This window comes from Ciconia boyciana, chromosome 3 (genome assembly GCF_034638445.1).
Source record: "Ciconia boyciana chromosome 3, ASM3463844v1, whole genome shotgun sequence".
In the NCBI taxonomy this organism is placed as follows: Eukaryota; Metazoa; Chordata; class Aves; order Ciconiiformes; family Ciconiidae; genus Ciconia; species Ciconia boyciana.
The window spans coordinates 114,741,182-114,762,541 of NC_132936.1; the positions used below are offsets into that span (position 1 = coordinate 114,741,182).

Consider the following 21,360-nt stretch of genomic DNA (forward strand, 5'->3'; position numbering starts at 1 on the left):
GAAACAAGTGCAGCTCTGAGGCCAAAATTCTCTTGTTAAAAATCAAATGGTAATTGAATAATACTATTATAGCTGGGATAAGCTTTTGATTAAAAAATGCTCATTCTTAGCCCTGTTTCTAATGTGAGAAAGTCATCCTCATCTCCAGCACAAGTTCTGGCACAGGAATTGCATGATGAGATCGTTAGTGCGTGCTATTCAGAAAGACAAAATTATTACCTTGGTCTTTTCTGATGTTAAAATCCACTGGAAATTTTGAATTCTCTTCAAGTAAAGAAGGAAAGATGGCATTTTAACTCGTCTCCTTCGGGTGTTTTGCTTTGGAAAGAATAGGAGGAAACTATTAAGTAACTTTCTGAAAACTAAATTTCGTGCAAAATCTACGGAATTCTTAGAACTTGCACATTTTTAGGGAAGAGGAATACTGAGACTCATAAATAAGAAACTCCATTGGGTTGATTGCTTTTGATTAGCTGATTTCTATTAGAGTAAGTATCTCTCAGCCAAGGTCTTTCCTCAGTTACTGAATTGAGTTTAAAGGTTATATAATATATTATAATATTGGCTCTTGCCTCTGATCAGAGTGGCCCTCATGTTTCCATACTGTGCAATTCACATCTTAAGATACAGTGACGGCTCACGTGGCCTAAAAGCAGCACTGACTTTCATTCTGCTCTCTTTCAAACCACCATGCTGCATCCCAGCACAGACAGCGGAGACCCCTCTATTTCTAGGTGGAGCACTGCAGCAATCATCAGGGAAGGGGAAGATGCCTGAAGTTGGCAGCTGTGAAGGCTGTAAAGTTGTCAAGCCAGTGATTGTATGGAGATTGATGGTGAGAAAGCAAGGTGGTGGTTGCAGGAAAAGCCAAATATCTTGGGTGGGAACCCATGACAATTCAAATGGGGAAGGGGACATCTCTGTTCATTTTTAGAAACTTACACGCTAACGTTAGAACTTGCTCTGGGTGAAAAGGGCAAGAGATGAGAGAGAGCAAATCGCCTTGCTGGTTATTAGATCAGTTTGAGTGGGGGAGGAAGGGAGGTGTAGGTATCAGATAATTTTAGGAAGGAAAATCACAGTAGAACCATACAACTGACCTGTGGTTAGGCTGTATGCATCTCTGCTCTCAACTTTGTTTTTTTACACTATTAGGTGTGAAATGTGAGCAGGGGAAAGTTAGTCTCTAGAGGGACCCCTCTCACCACTTTACAGAGCACTCACAAACCGCACAGGCTCTCTCAAGGCTTTGTGTAAATGAAACTAAATACAGCATGGGCCAACAGCCCTGGGAAGGATGCTGGAAGAAGGCAACAGCTAAACAAGAGACCCAGGTTTCTGGAGGGATACAATATTGAATTGTTTTTTAATTCATTTCTGTTTAATTTTTTTCTCATTTTGTTGTTTTTTATCATGTTTTTCTTTGGGTTTCTCTCTGTTTTACAGTTCTTTTGGGCTCTTCTTTTGAGGCTGTGTTTGATGCGTTGGCTTCCCATCCGCTGCTCGTAACCATCTCTGCTATGAGTTGTGAGTGAGCCATCACCATGCTTCTGGGTTTTCATTTTGTTTTGTGCTTTTGTTATATATAGAAGTCCAAATTACACCTGGTTTTCTTTTTTCCCTCATGATATGTTTGTTTTTCAGCAGGATCGTCACAGCTACCTAAATGTGATGCAGAGGCCTAGAACACTTGGGATTCTGCCTGAGGGGATGGCAGACATTTGGGTGGTGCCAGAGACTGATTTTGTCACTTCTGTGGTTTCAGAGGCAAGGGGAGGGGAGTTCTCTCATCTTACGTTTTTGGCTCCAGCTTTCTCTATTCATTTCTGATTCCTCATTGGGATAAAATATACTGCTGTCATTAGTGATTCTACAAAGTGCTACTGTTTAAATTAGCAAGTTAAAACATATAAGAGGTGCAGAATTTGTCTCCACAGAAGAGGTGGAGATGTATATCCCTGTGTCTCTACCATGAGCCTAACTGATGGAAGCAGGAGATTCCTAGAAGTCACAGAGATACTTCCTTTTAGTTCAGTTAAAGCTTCCTTTCACTTTTCCTTCTTACCACAACTTTTCCAGCAAGTCATTTCAATCCAAGATATATCTCCAAGTGCTTCCCGTGATCTGTGGCATTTCCTCTCTCCCCTTACCACCTTCTCTTCGATCTGTGCTAACTTCCTTTTCATTTTCTTACTGCTGGAAATCCTTTTCCTGTTTCCAGGAGAGATGGGTTAATAATCCTAGATGACAGCAGGCCTGCCAGGGGCAAAGGTGGTGGATCTCATGAGGTCTTTGCACAGGCTTCCAGAAAGTTGGGAAGGAACCAGCGGTCATGTTCCATGAGAGTACCACAGGCATAAGAAATGACAGGAGGAAAGTACTAGCATCCAAATATAAGTTTTTAGGAAGGAAGCTGGAAACCAGGACATTCAAAATATCAATCTAGAGACCAGTGAGGCAAAAGGAAAAATTTTAATCTTTATGTATGAACGTGGTGTAAGGAGCAGGGATTCAGATTAATGAGGAAATATGAGCACTCCTGAAATAAAGGGAGCATATACAGGAAAGATAGGCTTCATGTGAATCATAAGGGAGACACTGTTGGCACTTAAAATACAAATGATCATGAGTGTTTGAACGGGAGAATGATGAAAAGCTGATGGGTGCAAAAGAGCACAGTTTGGAACAATGCATCCACTTCATACAGGATTTTGTTACCTAATTCTGTCTTTGTGAGGTAGTGTACATTGGTAATATATTGAAAGGAACACAGAGTATAATTTTTGCTCTGTGGTAGTGATCTAACACATTCTCCCAAGTTAAAACTAATTTTAAACCAAGCTTCTAACACAATACAATATACTTCATAACTCTGTCATCTCCCTGACAGCTGTGTGTAATAAATTACTTTAGGTTTGTGCTAGACACAATCTGAATGCAGGAAGAGATTACTTTACTCTGAGTAACATTTTTGATAGTAATACTGAGGTGGAAAAATTAAAAAATAAATCATGTATGGTTTAAAATTGTATTTCAGCTTGCTAGCTTATTACCTTCTTATCATTTTGGGGATTCAAATCAGTTGGGTTATATATGAGTCCATAGTCTGAAGCTCCTAACTGTTACAATTTCAGTTCTGTGTCAAACGTGGACCAGTCTGGACAGCAAGGATGCTTTATCCAGCCTCTTTCCCACTGCTGGGCAATGCAGTGGTGGGATTAAATTTATTAACTGGAAGAAATGAAGTGTGTAAATAAATCAGATGGAAAATTTATGTTGATGAATTTGGAAGAAAAGTCAATAACAGTTGGGCATACAGCATGTGCTACAATAAATGCTCAGGCAGGAGCTGTTTGTTTGGATGAAAAACAAGGTATCTCCACAGCCATGGAAATATTTGATTGCAGTGATTAGCAACACATTCAAAAGGCATAACTAATTGCTTTGTGACTGGCAGGGCAGTCAAATATGGTTAAAAGAGGTGAAACCTTTATGAGAAAAAGATGCTGTTAACACGGTTAGCATCTGCCTATTTTGTTCAAAGCTGTAAACGTCCTGTCAAAACAATTGCAAAGTCTTGCTCAGTTGCAGTGCTCTCCCTTCACTGAGGTACCACATGAGAGAGGACTGGAGAGAATGCCCTTTGGGTTCAGCTGCAGGACTGCCTTGGTGAACTGTTTCATGTTGGCTGTGGGACAGTTAAAAGATGGCTGGGCTTTTGGTTTGCTTCTGAAAGAGGAGGGGAATACATTTGCAAACTGCCTAGAGTTGGTTTCAGAATAGATCTAATTAAACACTGCAAAGATAGCCTGTCTGCCAGAAATAGTAAGTATTGATCTAAAAAGATTTTCAGAGACATTGCCAACCATACTGAAACCAGCACATGTGGTACTTGGTTCAGTACATACACAGTTGATACATACACACTGAGGACATACACATACACACTGAGTACATACACACTGAGGACATTGAAGTAGGGAAAGAACATGAAAGACAGACTCCCATGGACTGCAAACATTGAACAATATTTGTTCTGAAAACATTGTGGGTTACACACTAGAATTGTTCACAATACCCTCTTATTGTATGGCTCATGAAAAGTATCCAAACACACTAGCTTCCACTCATAATGGAAAAGAGGAATGTCCTCTTGCTTTTGAATATGTAGAGGACATTTACGGTGATGGCTGATTCCAACAGATGTATTCCAGTGGCCAGTATTCTGCTTTTCAGGAACTCACATCAGTGAATTCACTGGAATTCTGAAAAATATTTTGCAGTAATTTTTCAGTGGGAATCCTAAATGTATGCTCCAGGAGGAATGAGGTACATGATCATGAATATACTATCTCGACTATTACCTGCTGCTAAATAAGTAGCTTATAGCTCAAGCTGGTGTAGTGCAAGATTAAATGCTCCATTAAGTGCATGGGATATGCATATGGGTTCTCCTTGTGGAGTGTTTGATTAATGTAAAGGAGCTGTAAGAGACTTGTAGCTTTTTTTGCTTGGAGTCACTATAACTTAAGAGCTGCATTATACGCCATTCAGGTGTGTGTTAGTGGCACAGTGTTGGTGAACTTGTTTAAAAAACATTTGAAGTTTTATTCTTGCTGAGAGTATTGTCACTCAGAGCAACTTCCCTGTACCCAAAAGGAAGCAACTGAATTGTATGTATTTAAACTGACAGAAGGGTACCCTAGAATAAAAGTACAGAGTTTTAGGCTTAGTTCTGAAAGCATAAGGCACAGCTGAAAGAACAAACATGAATCAACTGACCTAAGTGGGGCAAGTTACCCAGTGAGAGTTGTTATTAATGTGCTCAAATTGCTGCGAGAGTAGGATCTTAATTATGAGTATGTTTAGTTCTTTGCCCAAGCTTAGCCTTATGGTGGAAGATGTCTGGGCCTGAACCTGGTTTTGCCACATGAATTTTGAAAGCACTGCTGTTAACTCTGGTGCTTCTAGCTAAGGTGAAAGGATTTGGTGGATGTCATTATTTAAATGCAATTTTTTCAGAACAATGACATCTTCAGTAAGTGAACTCACATGGTCTAATGTTCTTGTGAGGGCAGCAGTGGAAAGAGTTGGAAGTGTTGCTCAGCCCCCAGAACAGAGAAAGCCTCCAGCTCAGAGGAATAGTCACAGGAGGACTGCCTTCTTCCCAAGGCCGCTATATCAAGCCTTCACTCCCCGAGTACATGAAGAACAAGAGGATCAGAGAAAGAGAAAATAAAGATGCATGGTTTAGGATATACTAGGAAGACTCTGGAAAAAAGCAAGAACTCTGAAAGTCAGAGGTTCTTAATTTACAGAGGTCCTCTGTAAGTCTTACAGAGGATGTTGACAAGCAGTGTTAGCAAATGCGTATGGTCATCTGCCCTGAGTCAGAGTAGGGGATCCCCGTTCTTGTCCTGACCAGGCTGCCCTCAGGCTTTGCTTAGCTCACGCTATTCATGACTCAGTTTTGCACTTGTGCTTCTTTACTAGCTTTTCCCTTGACCTGGAGTTTAAAAAGGAAAATATGATCTTGGATAATGTTCTTAGCTCTATGCCTAGACTATTACTATTCTAACTTATCACTGTAACCACCTTGCCCTCTCTCTAAAATAAGCTTTTCTAGAAATGCAGAATTGGAGAATGCTGCCTGTTTAGCTGGCTGCTAGAGCAGATGAAGGCAGTAAGAGCTTTGTATCCCTTGGGTACATAGGAAATAACAGTATAGATGAGAATTTCTCAGGAGTTAGCTGCGCAAGGGATTTAGTAATCTGCTCTGTCTCTGAGATTTTCTGTTGTCTCCCTTCAGCCTCGCAATGTTGCTGGTTTTCGAGGAACGGTCCGCTACGCTTCGGTGAATGCACACAAAAACCGAGTGAGTATTTTGGGATTATAAGGTGTTAACAGCAAGGTTAGTTCTCCTCAGAAACCTCTTTTCAGGAGCAGAGGAGTAAGAGGCCTGAGTTCTGAGTTCTTCTACAGAAGTTAGTATATCAGATTAATTCCATTAAGTGGTCAAGGCTGTTGACTGTAAAATCAAAATTATGATTCAGTTATTGGATCCTCTCTAGTTGGCAGCCTTAATAATTGTAATTATTGCATTATCATACACTTTTTTAAGGGGAAAAAAACCCCACACTAAAGTGGAAATCGGGTTAAGTGCCAAGCTGCTTGCTGCTAGTTTCTAGCAGAACTTGGCTGTGAATTATCAAGTGCCAGGTCCCCAAATCCATTCTCCACCTGGAATTTTTAATATTAACATCATGCCATCAGGTGAAGAGCCACCTAGTGAAAGCTAGGTTTATTTTTCCCTGAAAAGAGCCACTATTTACATAGTGTCTGAACCGTTTAATTCTAAACACTTCCAGAAGTCTCATCCAACATTCTTCTCAAAACACTTGTTTGTCCTATTTCAGTAATGTTCCCGTGTAGACAGTAAGCTGTAAGTCCTCTGGTTCTTCTGCTAAGTGCTTGCCAGATGGAAACTATGAGCTCTCCTGCATTACCTCCAGGTTTCTGGCCTTCTTTGGGATGAGTCTGTAGGATGACCTGTGACACATGAGGAAGTTTCAAGTTTTTTTAGGGAAAGGAGTTATTGTCTGCAGGTGGAAAGTGTGTTGTGGGGAGGGCAGTTGAATGCCATCATGAATTCATTCTGTTTCTTGGGAGACACTGAGAAACCTGGGGTATAATTTTTGGAAGAGCTGAATAGTGCCAGCTATAGCTGGCATCAGCTGAAGGTATGTTTAGACACAAAAATTGCTGTATAATGCATGCTATTCTGAGAAATCATGTTCTAGACATTGGATGTCGAGCACCAAAAATTACTTCGTGTGCTTTGACAATTGCAGCCTTAATCCCCATGTTTCAATTTCGCATTTGCTAGGCCAGGAGGAGAGTGGTATGTGGAAATGTTATACATCTGTAAATTTTGTGGTGCTTGATGATGACTGTTTTGCAAAAGCCCTTGAGTAAATGCTGTCTTGTGAAAAGAGTTTGAATGATATTTAGCTCAAAAATACTAATAAAAAAGACTTTCTACACACAGTTTGGGGTTTTTTTTCTTAATCGAGGTTATTCCACATCCCATTAATAAATGTTCCACTACTGTGTACTCAGTGAGGGAGAGTCTTATGGAAGACTTGTGCTTTGTATAGATAAAAAACTCTTTCCTAGTATATTCACAAAAAGGAAAACAAATGAGGTTATTCAGGTGACTCTGTTGACATTGCCAAGTTTAATAAATGCTTGGTTTTGCATCTTTAGTCTTTAATCTGGCTTCTTTAATCACTGAATGGGAAGTATGATTGACTTCCTGCTTTTTAAAATGAGGTAGCTCATCCAGAGAGCACATCTGGGTTACTGAGCAGCATGGAACTTTGCTCCTCAGTCTTCATCTCTCTTTTCTCCAGGAGATGGGTAGACATGATGATCTGTGGTCCCTCTTTTACATGTTGGTGGAGTTTGCGGTTGGTCAGCTTCCATGGCGAAAGATCAAAGATAAGGTAGGAAACCTAGTGTCTGTGCTTAAGATAGGGTGCTACATTTTTATTATTATGACTCTTATTATTCCTCCTGCAGCTCAGTGCAACTTTTTGCTGAAGTAAAGCCAGATTCTGCTTTTCATCAGATCTTGTTGCGAGATGCTAACCTGCTTTTGTGTGTTCTGACGCACAGTGTGGAGCTTGTCTTATTTGGAGTAGCTAGACATTTTCTTATGCATGGTGTTAATCATATTTGATCAAGCAACTTTGACTTTGTTCTGGCAAAACAAACAACAAAAGTGGAAAGGCTTACCTGTCCTTTTGACAAATAAACAGAGCCTTTAGAAAGGTGAGAGGATAATGGTTTGCCATGCCAAACAAGTCAAATGGGAATTGCAACTGGAAAGTTAAACAGGATGAAGCTAACTGTTCATGTTGTCTTGGAAATACTTTGTGCTAGAGAATAAAATCCCTGGAAAGAAATAGGTCACCTGTGCAGAAGGCTCTACTAAAGGGACAGCTTCTGAAGAGTGTTTCTGACTCGGGATTCCCCTTTGATCTTTGTCTGCAGTGATCAACCTCACTTTGCTAGGGACACCAAACAGGAGAAGTGTGTAGACACAGTGCTGGGTCTATGAAGGGGCAGTGTTCCAGGAACGATAAGACTAGATGGTATTCCAGGAATGATAAGACTGAATGAATATGAAGCAATAGAAGAGATTCTTGGCTCTGAAATATTTTCTTTTTTCCAGGAGCAGGTTGGCATGATAAAAGAAAAGTATGAACACCGAATGCTGCTAAAACACATGCCTTCAGAGTTCCACCTTTTTCTGGATCATATTGCAAGCCTAGACTACTTCACCAAGCCAGACTATCAGGTAGGAGCCTTTCTTTGTTACCAGTCTGATGCATGGCACTCTGGATTGGCATTTGGATTTTCTAACATTTCTATGCACGTGTTCATATCTCGCTGAGGAATGTCTTTCCTAGGACCAGGAGAAAAAGGTTGGACTGTACAGTTCTTCAACATCTCAAAAGTTTTTTCCTCTCCTTCCACCACCCTGTCCAAAATAATCCTGTACTCCAGACCAGAAAGCTCTTCCCAAGCAACAGAGTACTTTTGGCTTTCATTAACACACAAAAGTATTGAGATACTCCAAATGTGATGGAATTTTAGCACAGCTTGCCAAAGTCTGCAAAGAGCCTACGCCAACAGCTCAACAGTGCACACCAACCCCTTTGTTTTCTTGCAGACTCATATGGGCCTTAGCTATTATTATCTCTTTCTTGAATATTCATCTTAAGATATTTTTTTTTCCTCCCATTCACTGTTTGCTATCAGCACATATGTGATCAGTTACAATAGCTCAACTAACACAATATAACTGAGGCAACTTGATTCTGTGTCCCTTTTTTATCACAGTGGTTTTCTCTGTACATTAAAGCCAGAGTGATGAAAACAACATTTTATTAGCAGATCTGTGCAGTCTTATATGAGTGCCTGCCCCTGTTGATAGCACATCAGATGAGTGGGAAAATGGTAGGAGGGTGTTCCAGCAAAGTCTCTCCAACAGTGCTTTTGTATTTTAGCCACGTACATGTTGCAGCATAGCAACCACAACTCTTTAAAAAAAAAGAAAAAAAAAAAGTTAAATACTTTTTGGATAATACAGTGGAAAAATAACAAATAATAAGATGATGGGCTATAGAGGGCTGGAGGTGGACTGAGGAGATGCTGAGGGAGCTGGATTTGTTTAGGCTGGAGAAGAAAAGCGAAAGAGGGGATCTGATTGCTGTCTTCCACTGCCTCAAGGATCGTTATGGGGAGAATAGTCAGACTTTTCTCGGAGGCAGCAAGGGAAATTGTGACTAAATCTGGGGGAGGGAATCAGAATGAGGGTTCTTAAGTACGGAACAGGTACCTAGAGAAGCTGTGGAATTTCCATCCTTGGGGATTTCCAAAAGTCGACTGCATGAGGAACTTGATCTGACTTTGCAATTAGTCCTGCTTTGAGCAGATGGTTGGATTAGAGATCTCCAAAGCTCCTTTTGAACCTACATCCTCCTATATTCTATTCCAGTTTAAAATAATTGTGTCCTAATGGTACTGAAAAGCCATCCTTGAGGTGGAAATGGAAGGAGATGTTTCCAGACAATTTTAGTCCAGTACAAATCACGAACAACTCTTTCACAGTAAGGGATTTGTCTGAAGCTGTGAATTGCCTCTTCGCCTTCAGTTTCTTGCAGGTGCAGCTCTGGGAAGAAGCCTCCAAAAGGGAACTCCCCACAAAAGTCTGACACCTGCAGCTTGCCACCAAACACTGATTCTTCTAGCTTGACTTGGAGGCCTATTCCAGCCAGCAAATTCTCCAAACATCTCCACTCCAGAGATGTCTTTACATTGATTTATCTGGATTTATTACTGTGAAAGATTTAAAAGTATTTCAGATGGCATGTGAATTTGTCACCAGTACCAGACCCTCAGGGAAATTAGGGAAATTGGTGAAGTATGTCTACTAATATGAAGTCATGTTTTTTTAAAAATTGGAGTGACAAGATTAGAAATAAGGAAATAAGAAAAAAATAAGAAATAAGGAAAAAAAAAGAATAAAATATATATGAATATAATTTGAAGTTACAGTTCACCATTTCCCTTCTTAGTTCTTTAACATATTTCAATTTAAGATGTATGCTAATCACCAGGTGAGGATTATGACTCCAGGTTTGGTGTTTCATATAGCTACCCAGCTCTAGTCGACCTCCGAATTCTCCTCTTTGAGAGAAATTACAATGAAAGGGCAGCTTCACTGGGCTGGAGAAAAGGTTTGTCTGGCCTAGTAGCATGTCTCCAACAGCGTTGGCTGTGGGAAGAATATAAAAGAATGAGCATTCAGTGACATTTCCCCAGAAAACTCTCAAAGCTCAAGGATCAAGGATCCTTGAGGCTCAAGAATCTCCTAAACCAAAAATGTCTCTGTTTCATAGCCCTCAATGAATTTGTCTTCCATGAACTTGTCCAGTCTCCTCCTGAATTCATGTAAACCTTTAGCAGCCACCGTGTAACAGGGAGGCACCACAGCGTAAGTCCTTGCTGTGAGAAGAACTACTTTCTTCTGTTTGTTCTAAGCTTGCCACCTGCCAGCCTTATTTAATGCCCCTTACATCTCGGACATAACTGTGATGGTCCCTAGCCCTTCTCCAGCTTCTCAGCCACACAGAATCTTACAGACCTCCATGGTATTGCTCTTCAGTTACTCTTTTGCCCAGACTGAAGGATCCTAGTCTACTTACTTGCTTTTTGCCCAGAAGGAAACCTTTCCTCACCTTTGGTTTGTGTCCTCCTCTGAACCTTGTCCAATTGTACCTTTGTGAGGTGGGGACTTGCCAGCGTTGCATGTTCAAGATGTGTGTAGCCCATTAAGTGATAAACTGCCATTATGATATTCTATTCCATTCCTAAGACTTTCTAATATTCTATCTGTTTTATCCAGTGGCAATGGAGTTTTGATTGTTCCCATCTCTGTGTACCAAGTAAAGCTTTGGCTTCTTTTGCAGTAGCATGAAGTTTTGATAAAATCCCTCCTCTCCCACCCCCATCATTTTGAAGTTGGGAATGATGCATAAATGCTGCATGTGAGCATCCGATAATAAGATCATTCTGATTGCTCCCTCATCCCTCACTGTCTGAATTCTGATGTATTATCTCTCTAACTTCTCCTGATGCATGTCTTCTGGCTTTGCAGGATGCTGGATATCATAGGATGCTTTTGGCTTTAGAAAGAGGCCAGACATGAATGTAAGAAGAGCCATACTGGGTCAGCCCCTCCTTTCTTGCTTCTTTGTAAATGAGGACAGACAATAGGGGGCTGGCCAGTGCTGCTGTCCTCCTTGCTCCAAGTGGTCCATGCCCTGAAGTTTGCAATCTTTTTCTTCAGCTCTGCCACCATCAGCATCTGGGATTGTCCATCTAAGCAGATATGCTAGTGTGAAGGATGGGAAAGGGAGAGGGGTGAAATACACCTATAGCCCTCACCACCATTGTGCAGCACACCTTAACTGTTGCATGAAGGAAAAAGCAACTGCATCTGCTATCTTCAGACTTGTTTTATCACTGTCACAGGAAAAAAGTTTTAGGGGTGGAAGGCAATACAGGTACTTCATCTCAGTGACCCTATGACTTCCTCCTCCCCATCTTTCCTTCTCTGTATTGTTGTTTAAAAAAAAAAAAAACAACACCAAAAAAACCCCCCAAACAAACGAACAAAAAACAGTCCTCTCCCACAATGAGAGCCGTATTTCTCCCTCTCTCTCCATCCCGCACTTAGCCTGGTTTATGGCTTTTTCTGTCTTTGTGTGAATTCTCTCCTCTCTGTCTCCTAGTTTTGCAATTCTCCTACTCACATCCTTGTCCCTGTGTGATTGTTTTTTTTTCTTTTTTGCACTTGTTAGCCACCATGATTATCTCTCGTTTGCCTCAATTAAGTAATCACACTACTGTCTTTTCCCCTACCAGCTCTGACTGGGAAGATCATAATCTTCCTTAACGCATGAAAATAACATCGGGACTACGGGCTGAGTCTCTGCAGCATCCAAGTAGTCACCTGCCTTGGGGGGAAAAGGGGATTACTCCATCGTGTATCTGCAGCAGGTTCAGTCTTACTTAGCCAGTGATCTTAGCTGGGCCCAGAAGCTGATGGGATAGTGAGCCTGTTCTTCCTGGACCTACTCCCCATGGAGGTGAAAGTTGCCAAAATCATACTTGGTCACAGACTGTGGCTCTAGGTCTAGTTCTTAACTATTGACATCTATGCCCCAAGGCCAAGCCATCAAAAAGTGTTTGTCAGTAGTCATCTGCCTTCCCTTGCCATTTTAGATCTCCCTGAGCACACTCTGTGCTGACTAGTGATTTTATCAGTTCTGGGCCCCTGAGATCGTGTCAGAAGAGAGAGATACCAGGCTGTAACTGAAGACTAAGTGTGACTGGAGACCACTACTTTCTTGACAGATAGATGGCACAAGCTTTGCCTAGACATAGGCGAAGAAAATGATGGTAGAATAAAATAGTGTTGAGCTGTCATGTGATAGATCTTTCTTACACCTTGTGTTTTTGCACTTCTTGAGCTCATGGCCTCTGACATCAGGCCTGTCCCTTTAATGGATCATTGTCAGTATTGGTTCATGGATCAAACTTTTAGCACTTTCACAGCAGGAGGATGTGGGCATTAGAGCAACATTTTTGTGTTTTCTGATTCATGTGACAGCAAGAGACATGCATTTTCCCTGGCATAGTGAAGATACGATGTGAGAAAAGTGCATGAAAATCTTTTCTACTACAGTTGCATGCTGGGTCCTACTGGTGGAGGCATAGTTTCAGGTATGGTTGGGGAGGTAGCTGGCTTCTTTCCCCAAAGATTCATCTTTTTGCAATGAGTATCAGAAAAGGAAAGACCTTTTGTCCTGGAAGATTATAGAAATTGGGGTGCCTTTGCCTGGGAGCCCATCAGATTCCCTCAGCTGGTGGATTGTGAATTGCATTTCACCCAAGAAAAAGTGATCACATCACCTGTGATTGTATGCGAGACTGGCTGTCTTGTACACATCCATAGCAGATGTGGGAAGGTAAGAGCTTTGTACATGGACCTCTTCCTTTAAGATCCAGTCAATACCAGATATCGTCAGAGTATTTGGGAAAGACTCCCTGTGGACAACTAGTGCCAGTTTGACCTCTTTCATGCTGGCCAAGTTATTGGAAGTCTTCCGTCATAGGCTCAGTGTTTTCTCTGCAGGCATCCCTCTACGGCTGACAAACGCATATCAGGAGGATTCCCTTGTCAAAAGGGGACCCCTGCCACAATATTAGGTGTGCCTAATATTTATATACTGTGTTGGGGATTACAATGCAGATTAGAAACTTGAGCAAGAGCAACTTCCCACACCTGAAGTTTGTGCTGAAAGATTCCATCTTCCTAGATGAGCCCCAAAGAATTCAAGGCTGGAGCATCTGGACAATCCATAACTGTTTTGGGACCCTTTTCACCTGATATTTCAGGATTGACTGTGATTCATTTTCTGAACCTTGGCCAGGAGAAGGCATTTGACAAGTTGTATCACAACAGTTTAATGGGTAACTTCTGCACAATTGGCTGCTTCTCTCTCATTCTATGGTATGGTACATGGTATGCTACTACAAAATGTGCAATTAAGCTTTATGTCCCCATGGACATTAACATCCTTAATAGAGAAACATGTTGGGCCTCTTTTTTTTTATCCCATTAGTGGTTTTGATACTCAAAGAGTTGGAATTACACATTGTCTTGTGGAAGTTGATGTGCTCTGATGTGACCTGGTCTAGACCCAGCACATGGCCTGACAAGCCATGCCCTCACCAACCTAAATCTACTGAGTCATGAGTCCTTGTCCAGTGCTAGGCAGGGAAAGGTACCACAAGGGTTCCCTAGTTCCCATTGCTGTGCCGCAGTTTGGTTTATCCGATGTATTTTCTTTACTGCTTATCCCATTCTGTTGTTAAATCTGGCCCAATAGGAAGCTCAGGAGTCTAAACAGCCCTGAAGGGGCAAAGCTGATCCAGTCCATGCTCTACCCCTGTTTCAATAACATTCTCCTGTGACTCTGATAACCTTCCAAGGGAAAATTCTGTATTTCTTCTCACTGGGGTGCTATGGATCTCTGCTTACCCTGTAGGTGGGGAAGAGGATCTGATCTGCATCTGTAGCCATTGCCTCCCTTCTCTTTCTGGATCCTGGAGAGGTCTAGTGATTGCTGTATAGTGCAGCTACTCTGAATGAAATACAGTGCCTTGTGCCTTACCTGTTACCTCCCAGGATTCCAGAATGGCCAACATTTCATTTGTATATGAGGAATTCCCAGTGAGACCTATCCAAACTGTTGGTCTTCCACCACAACTTCCCTATGACTTGGAAGCTCTTTTCCAAGTAAGACCAACTACAGGCACCGTGATAACGGCTTTCTTTCATAGGTCCCTGTCGGCATGTGGTGTTGGGTGTACTGGAGGTTAGTCCTGTCTGGTAGCTTCATGATTTGAGCCTAATTTTTAGGTTACAATTAGGTGTATATAAATTTTTTTACCTGGTGCATGGATGAAAGACATACACATTATTCTCAACCAGTAGAGAGAAATTGGAATATCTTCCTGCATCAAGGAAGTCTTATGAGAAGATGTTACTTGGTCATCTACTACCTTTTCCTACATTCCCTCATCACCTGAGCTCAGCCTTCCCTGAAGTCTCTTCATCTAGCCTCAAACCCCATCAAATGGTTACTCATAAAGTTTTTGAAAAAAACGATAACACTGTTCATGTATGCACATGCTTCATAATAACTTTCCTTGGTTTTGTGTTCTGTGCAGACACCAAAAGGCTAGGTCTGTTCCTGACAAGAAAATATGTCAAGTCAGCCTCTATCTACCCTTATGTCCATGGTGTACAAACTAAAAAATTCTTAATGGAGTGGCGTGTACAGGCATAGCTATGGTGGGCATTATTTTCTTGCTGAAGAGGGATGCTGGACTCATTATGAAATAACTACTTTTGGAAAGCATGTCCAGGTATTTGAAAGATTAGAAGAGGACTGGGAAGAGTCAGCATGAATTTATCCAGGACAGAACATACCTGCCCAACGCGACTAGCCTTCTGTGAGGAGGTGACTTCTTCTATGGATGTGGAGAGAGCAGTGAATGTTATCTACCTTGACTTTACACAGTCTCTCATAACGTCTTTGTAGCCAGATTGGAAAGAGATGATTTGAATAAGCGGACCACAAGGTTGGTGGCAAATTGTCTGGATTGCTGGGTGTCAGAGGGTTGTGATCAGCAGTGCAAAGTTCAGTTGGTGGCTAGCCACTAGTGGTATCTCTCAGGGAACACTACTGGAGCTAACAGTGTTCAGTGTCTTCACTGAAGACCTGGATGATGGGACAGGCGGACAGAGCACTCTCTCAGCCAGTTCACAGAAGATACCAATATGGGAGAAGCAGCTTATATGCTGAAGGGTAATACTGATACTCAGAGAGACCTTGATGGGCTTACAGGAACCTCATGAGGTTCAGCAAAGGCCAAGTACAAAGTCCTGCACTTGGGATGGAATAAACATGAGGAACAGTACAGGCTAGGGATCAACTAACTGTCTAGGGAGGAGCTCTGCTTCTGCAGACCTGTATGTCTTAGTGGTGACCATGAAACATTAGTGTGTCCTTGTGACAAAGCAAGCTAACCACGTGTTGGGCTGTATTAGGAAAAAGCATAGCCAGCAATGTAAGGGAAGTGATTATTGCCTTCTGTTAGGCACTTGTTAAATCACATCGGGAAAGCTATGTCCAGTAGAAGACAGACATACAAACTAGAGTGAGCCCACTGGAAGGCCACCAAGATGACTGGGAGCTAGAGCACATGCCATAAGGGGAGAGGCTGAGAGAAGTGGGTTTCTTTGACCTTAAGAAGGGAAGTATCAAAGAGCATCCTGGTTTTGCCTTCTGCTACCTATAGGGAAGACTGAGCTAGACTTTTCTGAGGTGCACAGTGAAAGAATGAGATGCAATTGACACAATCTGCAACAAGGGAAATTGCAATTAGGTATATGGGAAAAAGTTGTCACCAGGAACATGTCAAACAGTAGTGGAAACTTCATCCTTGGAGACAGTCAGAACATAACTTAACAGGGCATTGAGCAAGCTGATCTGACTTTGAAACTGGATCTGACTTGAAGGTAAGCCCTGCTTTGAGTAGGGGGTGGACTAGGTGATCACCTGAGTTCCCTTGCAACTTAAAGATGTTTTGAGTTCCAGCTCTCTCTATCTATAGCACCTCCTGCCAAGGCTCTTGCTGTGCTCCTTATCTGACATCCTGTGTAACTGAGGGATCTCTTGTCATCTTCCTCTTGGCTCTACCAAGTTAGAAGTTCTTGGGCCCAGCAGAGCAAAACTCAGTATGGGAGGCTTGCAGTGACTGTGGAAACTCTTCTGATCCCTAATAATATTGTGTCTGCAGGCAGAGGATCCCCAGACAGGATTCAGTAACTCTTTGCATGACTTCTGGGAGCAGTGGTTGTTGTTAGGACTGTTCTGTGCAGTTTCCCACTCCAGTTTCCTCCTTGTAAAGCTTTGACCTTTCATCAGAAGTATAAAGGGTTCAGAGAAAGCTGAGAAGGCTCAATAAGACCATGGAATAGCTTCAGAATAATGGCAGCTGAGGACACTGCTATCCTTCAGCCAGGAAAAAAGACCCTACAGGGAATACAATAGAGGTCTGTAAAATCTCAAATGGCCTGCAAAGTCAAATGCAAGCATTACAGAAGAAGTTATAGCAGAAAGTAACAAAAGTTGTTTTGACTGAGTGGGTCCTTGATGGCATGAAGGAATGCTAAGAATAAGACAGCTGAACTTCTAATTTTAGCATGTGGTTTCTTACTTGAGACTACTTCAGTATCAAAGGAATGGAAGGTAGCAGAAGCAGTACCAATTTTTAAATGGCTTCAGAAGATAACAGTCTCTGACACTGACATGTACATCACAAAAAACAGAAACCGTGATAAAGACTGGGATTAGTGGACAGATGGGTGAGGATGATCTAATGAGCAGAAGTCAGTATCATCTGTCTACAAATGTATGGAGTTCTTAGAAGGAGTCTTTGAGAATGTGGGGATATTAATTTCTAAAAGACATCTGACAGTAATCCTTGTCAAAGTAGCAGTCAGAAAGCAAATATAATCCTAAGAATAATTACAGTAGTATTAGAGGGTAAACAGAAAATACCCTTATATTACCATGTAAATCTGTGTGAAGCACACTCTTAAATACTGTGTGTAGTTCCATTCCTGCATCTCAAAAAGGATAGCTTGAGATCAGAGAAGCTGTAGGGAAGGGTAACAAGGAGGCTAGAGATAAATTCACTTCCAGATACAGAAAGACTAATTAGACTAGGACAGTACACTCTGAAAAAAAGAGAGGACTGACATGTGCATGACATCTTTAAAATCAAAGGCAGAATGGCAAGAAGTGAATGGAGAATGATTATATTCTGCTTCTCCTGATATGAAAATAAGGAACTGCCAAATGAAATTAGCAGGTGGCAGGTTTGAATGAGCAAAGAAGATAGTTTACATAATTGGTGCATTCTTTGCCATAAGATAGGTATAGTCCAAAAGCTTATGTATTCAATAAGTAATTAGGCAAATTCATGAGAAAAGATCCATCTAAGGTTACTAAATACCAGAAATGCATTTACTAAAAGCAAGACTGTTACCCTTTAGTTACTCACATTCAATTTTGAGCAAGAAATTCCCTGCCAACAGCAGCAGCACAACTCCCGTTTCCATCAGAGGTGAAAGGGGGCATTGTGACATGAGGCTAACAAGCAGAAACACAATCCTATCATATTAAACTGTTACAACAGTAAAATCCCTTTCAAATCAAAGAAGCTGCTACCACTGCCATGTCATGTCCACTCTCTGAAAGGTGTTACCTGTTCTTTGGTCTAACCAAGAGTCAACTCTGGGAATTCTTTTAATCAAACATAGTGCCACTGCAGGAGTGGAGCAACTAATTCTAGGACTCTAGGTCACAAAAAGGAGGAAAAAGATGGCTCAATGAAAGCTGCAAACAGGCATTTTACTGCAGTTTGGTGGAAGGTGGTAGGAAATGGCAGGCTCTCCTGGCCTTCTGATCATGCTGATAAACAGAACTGGAATATAAATGCAAACAAATAGGGGATTTGTCGACGGTAATTTTTATTCACAACTTGGTGCTAATTCTATGCCATAAGCCAAATGTATTTCCCACCATATTATCTCTCCATATAGACTATATATATCCTCTCAGTTCTGCATTATTTAGCTGAATAATTTTATTAGAAATGCAGGACCTCACATGCAGCTGTGTTGGCCTATAGCATCCAGTTTCCCTTTGACAGCAGAACATCAGATTTCCATGGGTAACGCATTGATGCGTGGAGCACTGTTGCCAGTAGTTTCATTCTCTCCTAAAGAATATCTGTTCTTAGAAAGCAACAAGCATAAACCATGTCAGCATAAGCATTTGTACCTGCCATCTTATAAAGAAAATTGTATCAACCCTTTTATAGTTTTATTTTCTTCCGCAGCCAAATGTGGCAGGCCACATTGTGCATAAGCATATGATAGGGCTCCTGACCAAGCTGTATTTGAGCCAAGTCTGCATCCTAGGACTGTGTTTTCCTGTTGTGTTTATGTCTTCTGGCAGCCCTTGAACTCTACATATCAAATGTACTCTTCTGCATATGTCTAATCTACGGGAAAGCTGAGCTGAAGTTAAGGCTTTAGAGTTAGAGTAACAAGCCAACTGCAAGATTTCATCATTCAGTGTCAAAATGTTGCATGCACTTCTTTTGTAGATTTAAAGAAATTCCAGTTACCAAGCCAAAACCAGCCTGAGAAACAACTGATACAATTTTATGACATTTGCTTTCATTTCTTGTTACCGTTCGTAGGCAAGATGGAGATCATAAGCTGCACTTGGTCCTCACGCTCATACTTCCGATTTTTTGTGAGAGCCACTCTCAGCTACTTAACATAAATTGTTTTTGTAAATTTATTCCAGCTAATCATGTCCGTTTTCGAGAACAGCATGAAAGAAAGAGGCATCACTGAAAATGAAGCCTTTGACTGGGAGAAGGCTGGTACAGATATCTTGTTGTCCACTAGCACCTCTACTCCACCACAGCAAAACACCAGGCAAACAGCAGCCATGTTTGGGTGAGTATTGCAGTTGCGCCAGTCAGACTATGGACATCCTCAGTAACAAGTTCATTTTTGAAAGATTTCAAGGCCGTTATGATCCTAGGCATTTGGAGCTGCATGGCCGGCACCACTTGATTTGACTTTATATATATTAACATATATATATCTAAGGTGGTGGAACCCAGTTTCAGACCCTTGCTGTCCTGAACACACATTTTCTACTGGGGATGAGTGTGTGGGTTGGAGTCACATTAAGGGATGTCTGGAGACCTTTGGCCCAGGATTGATGGAGCCCATATGCTTGTATATTTTGCATATTATATGGCACACATGGCTGGAGCTTCTGTGAGAGTGCCTGCTGTGAGGTGGGTTGCCTTGCAGTGGGGTGGGTTTGTGATTGATAGTGAGCTGCACACAGCAGAGTGCATGCACTGGTCACACCTCGAACATAGGTCCTCAACCTTTACAGGGTGTTTCATGTGCTGGTGCAAAGGTACACAGAGCTTGGTGCTCAAAGATGGCAATGAGTCTAAACAAAAGTTAATAAGGCTTAGTTCACTGGTCTGTCTTGGGGCTTTTGAGGGGGCTGACATTAAGGGATAACAATAATCCTTAGTAATATTATAGAAGATAAAAGCTCAATATTATAGAAGATAAAAGCTGTAAGGCCTATTAAGCCTCATTTGCTCATGCAAAAAGGGGAAGTTTCTTCTAAGCTAAATATTGTGTAACGGGCACTTCTGAAGAAGTTTGCAGCCTGCGTATCAAGGGTCCCAAGATGCTTTCGCTGATCCATCCCACTGTCTTTGTGACTATATATGTTAGATGAAATCCTCCTATTCTGTTTCAGGTTGTCATATCTGTGATAATGCTGGACTGCCTGTTTTTTTCAACCTGGTAATACCCTAAAAGCTGCTAAGGAATTTCTGTGGGGCAGAAGACCTCCTTCTTTAAGTACTAATAATTTTACCTTTCTTCTTGTCTCTTCCATAGGGTGGTTAATGTCACTCCAGTACCTGGGGACTTGCTTCGTGAGAACACTGAGGATGTCTTACAGGGTGAACATCTGAGTGATCAAGAGAATGCTCCTCCCATCCTGTCAGGCCGGCCAGTGGAAGGTCTTGGTCAGGCTCCAAACACTGCTTTCAATGAGGCTGAAGTTTGGGAAGAGACAGATGTGAATCGCAACAAACTCAGGATCAGCATCAGCAAAGTAAAGAACATTTATTTATCTCATCTCCTATGGCTGTTGGATTTAGGGCAATGGATTCAGAGACTGCTAGAAGCCGCCCAGATCCACTGATGTAGCATCCTAAGTGCAGCCCAAAAAGCACTGTGGAATTTCCCTGTGGAAATGGGAAATTACAAACAATCTTTTCACAGAGTAAAAGCCATGGGGATTAATTTGGATCTTTATGCAAAAGACATTTTGGGGGCCAATAACGCTAAAGTGAATCTTTTGTACAATCATTATATCATTATCTAGGATCTTGATGCTTCAAGCAAGTCCTTGCATAGCTGATACAATATCAGAAATGTCCCAGGTTTGGAAATTATAAACCAAAATTTTATTGTGTCCTAACCTCTTAGGTAAATAGATTTCATCAGAGATGTCTTCATAAGCCATATTTTTCTACATCTTGAATCATCACTAATTTTTCTCTTCCAGTTTTCTAACTTTCCTTTCTAAGAGTAGCACAATCTAATGATGGTTTCACCCCTGTGAAGAGTGAAACTATCACTTAATATCCTCATATTTCTGCATTCCAAGATCTTATTAGATCATTCAGCTTGCATAAAGTGTATACTTCAGTTGGTTTTCCTCATAATCCCTAAGCTGTTTCTCAGTCCTTTCTTATAAATGTTACCTAATTTCTTGGAGGCATCCCCACTGAATGATGATTCCATAGTAAATACTAAGTATGAGAATCTACCAGTTAGTTTATTTATTAGATCAACCTACATATTGTAAGTAAATTAGTATTTGTTGTGTTGATCTCAAGTCTTATTTAAAAATCAGAATGTCACATGGCATGACATCAGATACATACAAAATCTGTTAGCAGAGAAACCTTCATCAAACAGACTTAAAATGTTATCAGGGCATATCAGATTCACTTCATAAACCT

The 21,360-nt window shown here is 41.3% G+C and overlaps 1 protein-coding gene across 4 annotated transcripts in view; it reads left to right on the forward strand.

Annotated features, from left to right (window-relative positions):
* TTBK1 (tau tubulin kinase 1) overlaps nucleotides 1-21,360 on the forward strand; it is a 118,277-nt gene that overhangs the window by 53,248 nt on the left and 43,669 nt on the right. Inside the window, exons 1-6 of one of the 4 annotated variants that reach the window (XM_072857151.1) lie at nucleotides 1,463-1,527; nucleotides 5,810-5,875; nucleotides 7,413-7,505; nucleotides 8,237-8,362; nucleotides 19,092-19,246; nucleotides 20,225-20,444. In XM_072857151.1, coding sequence (XP_072713252.1) covers nucleotides 7,416-7,505; nucleotides 8,237-8,362; nucleotides 19,092-19,246; nucleotides 20,225-20,444 — 591 coding nt within the window. In that variant the 5' untranslated portion in view covers nucleotides 1,463-1,527; nucleotides 5,810-5,875; nucleotides 7,413-7,415. Of the gene's footprint in view, nucleotides 1-1,462; nucleotides 1,528-5,628; nucleotides 5,876-7,412; nucleotides 7,506-8,236; nucleotides 8,363-19,091; nucleotides 19,247-20,224; nucleotides 20,445-21,360 lie in introns of those variants that run through there. The other 3 variants (XM_072857154.1, XM_072857152.1, XM_072857153.1) reach the window with 3 other exon arrangements.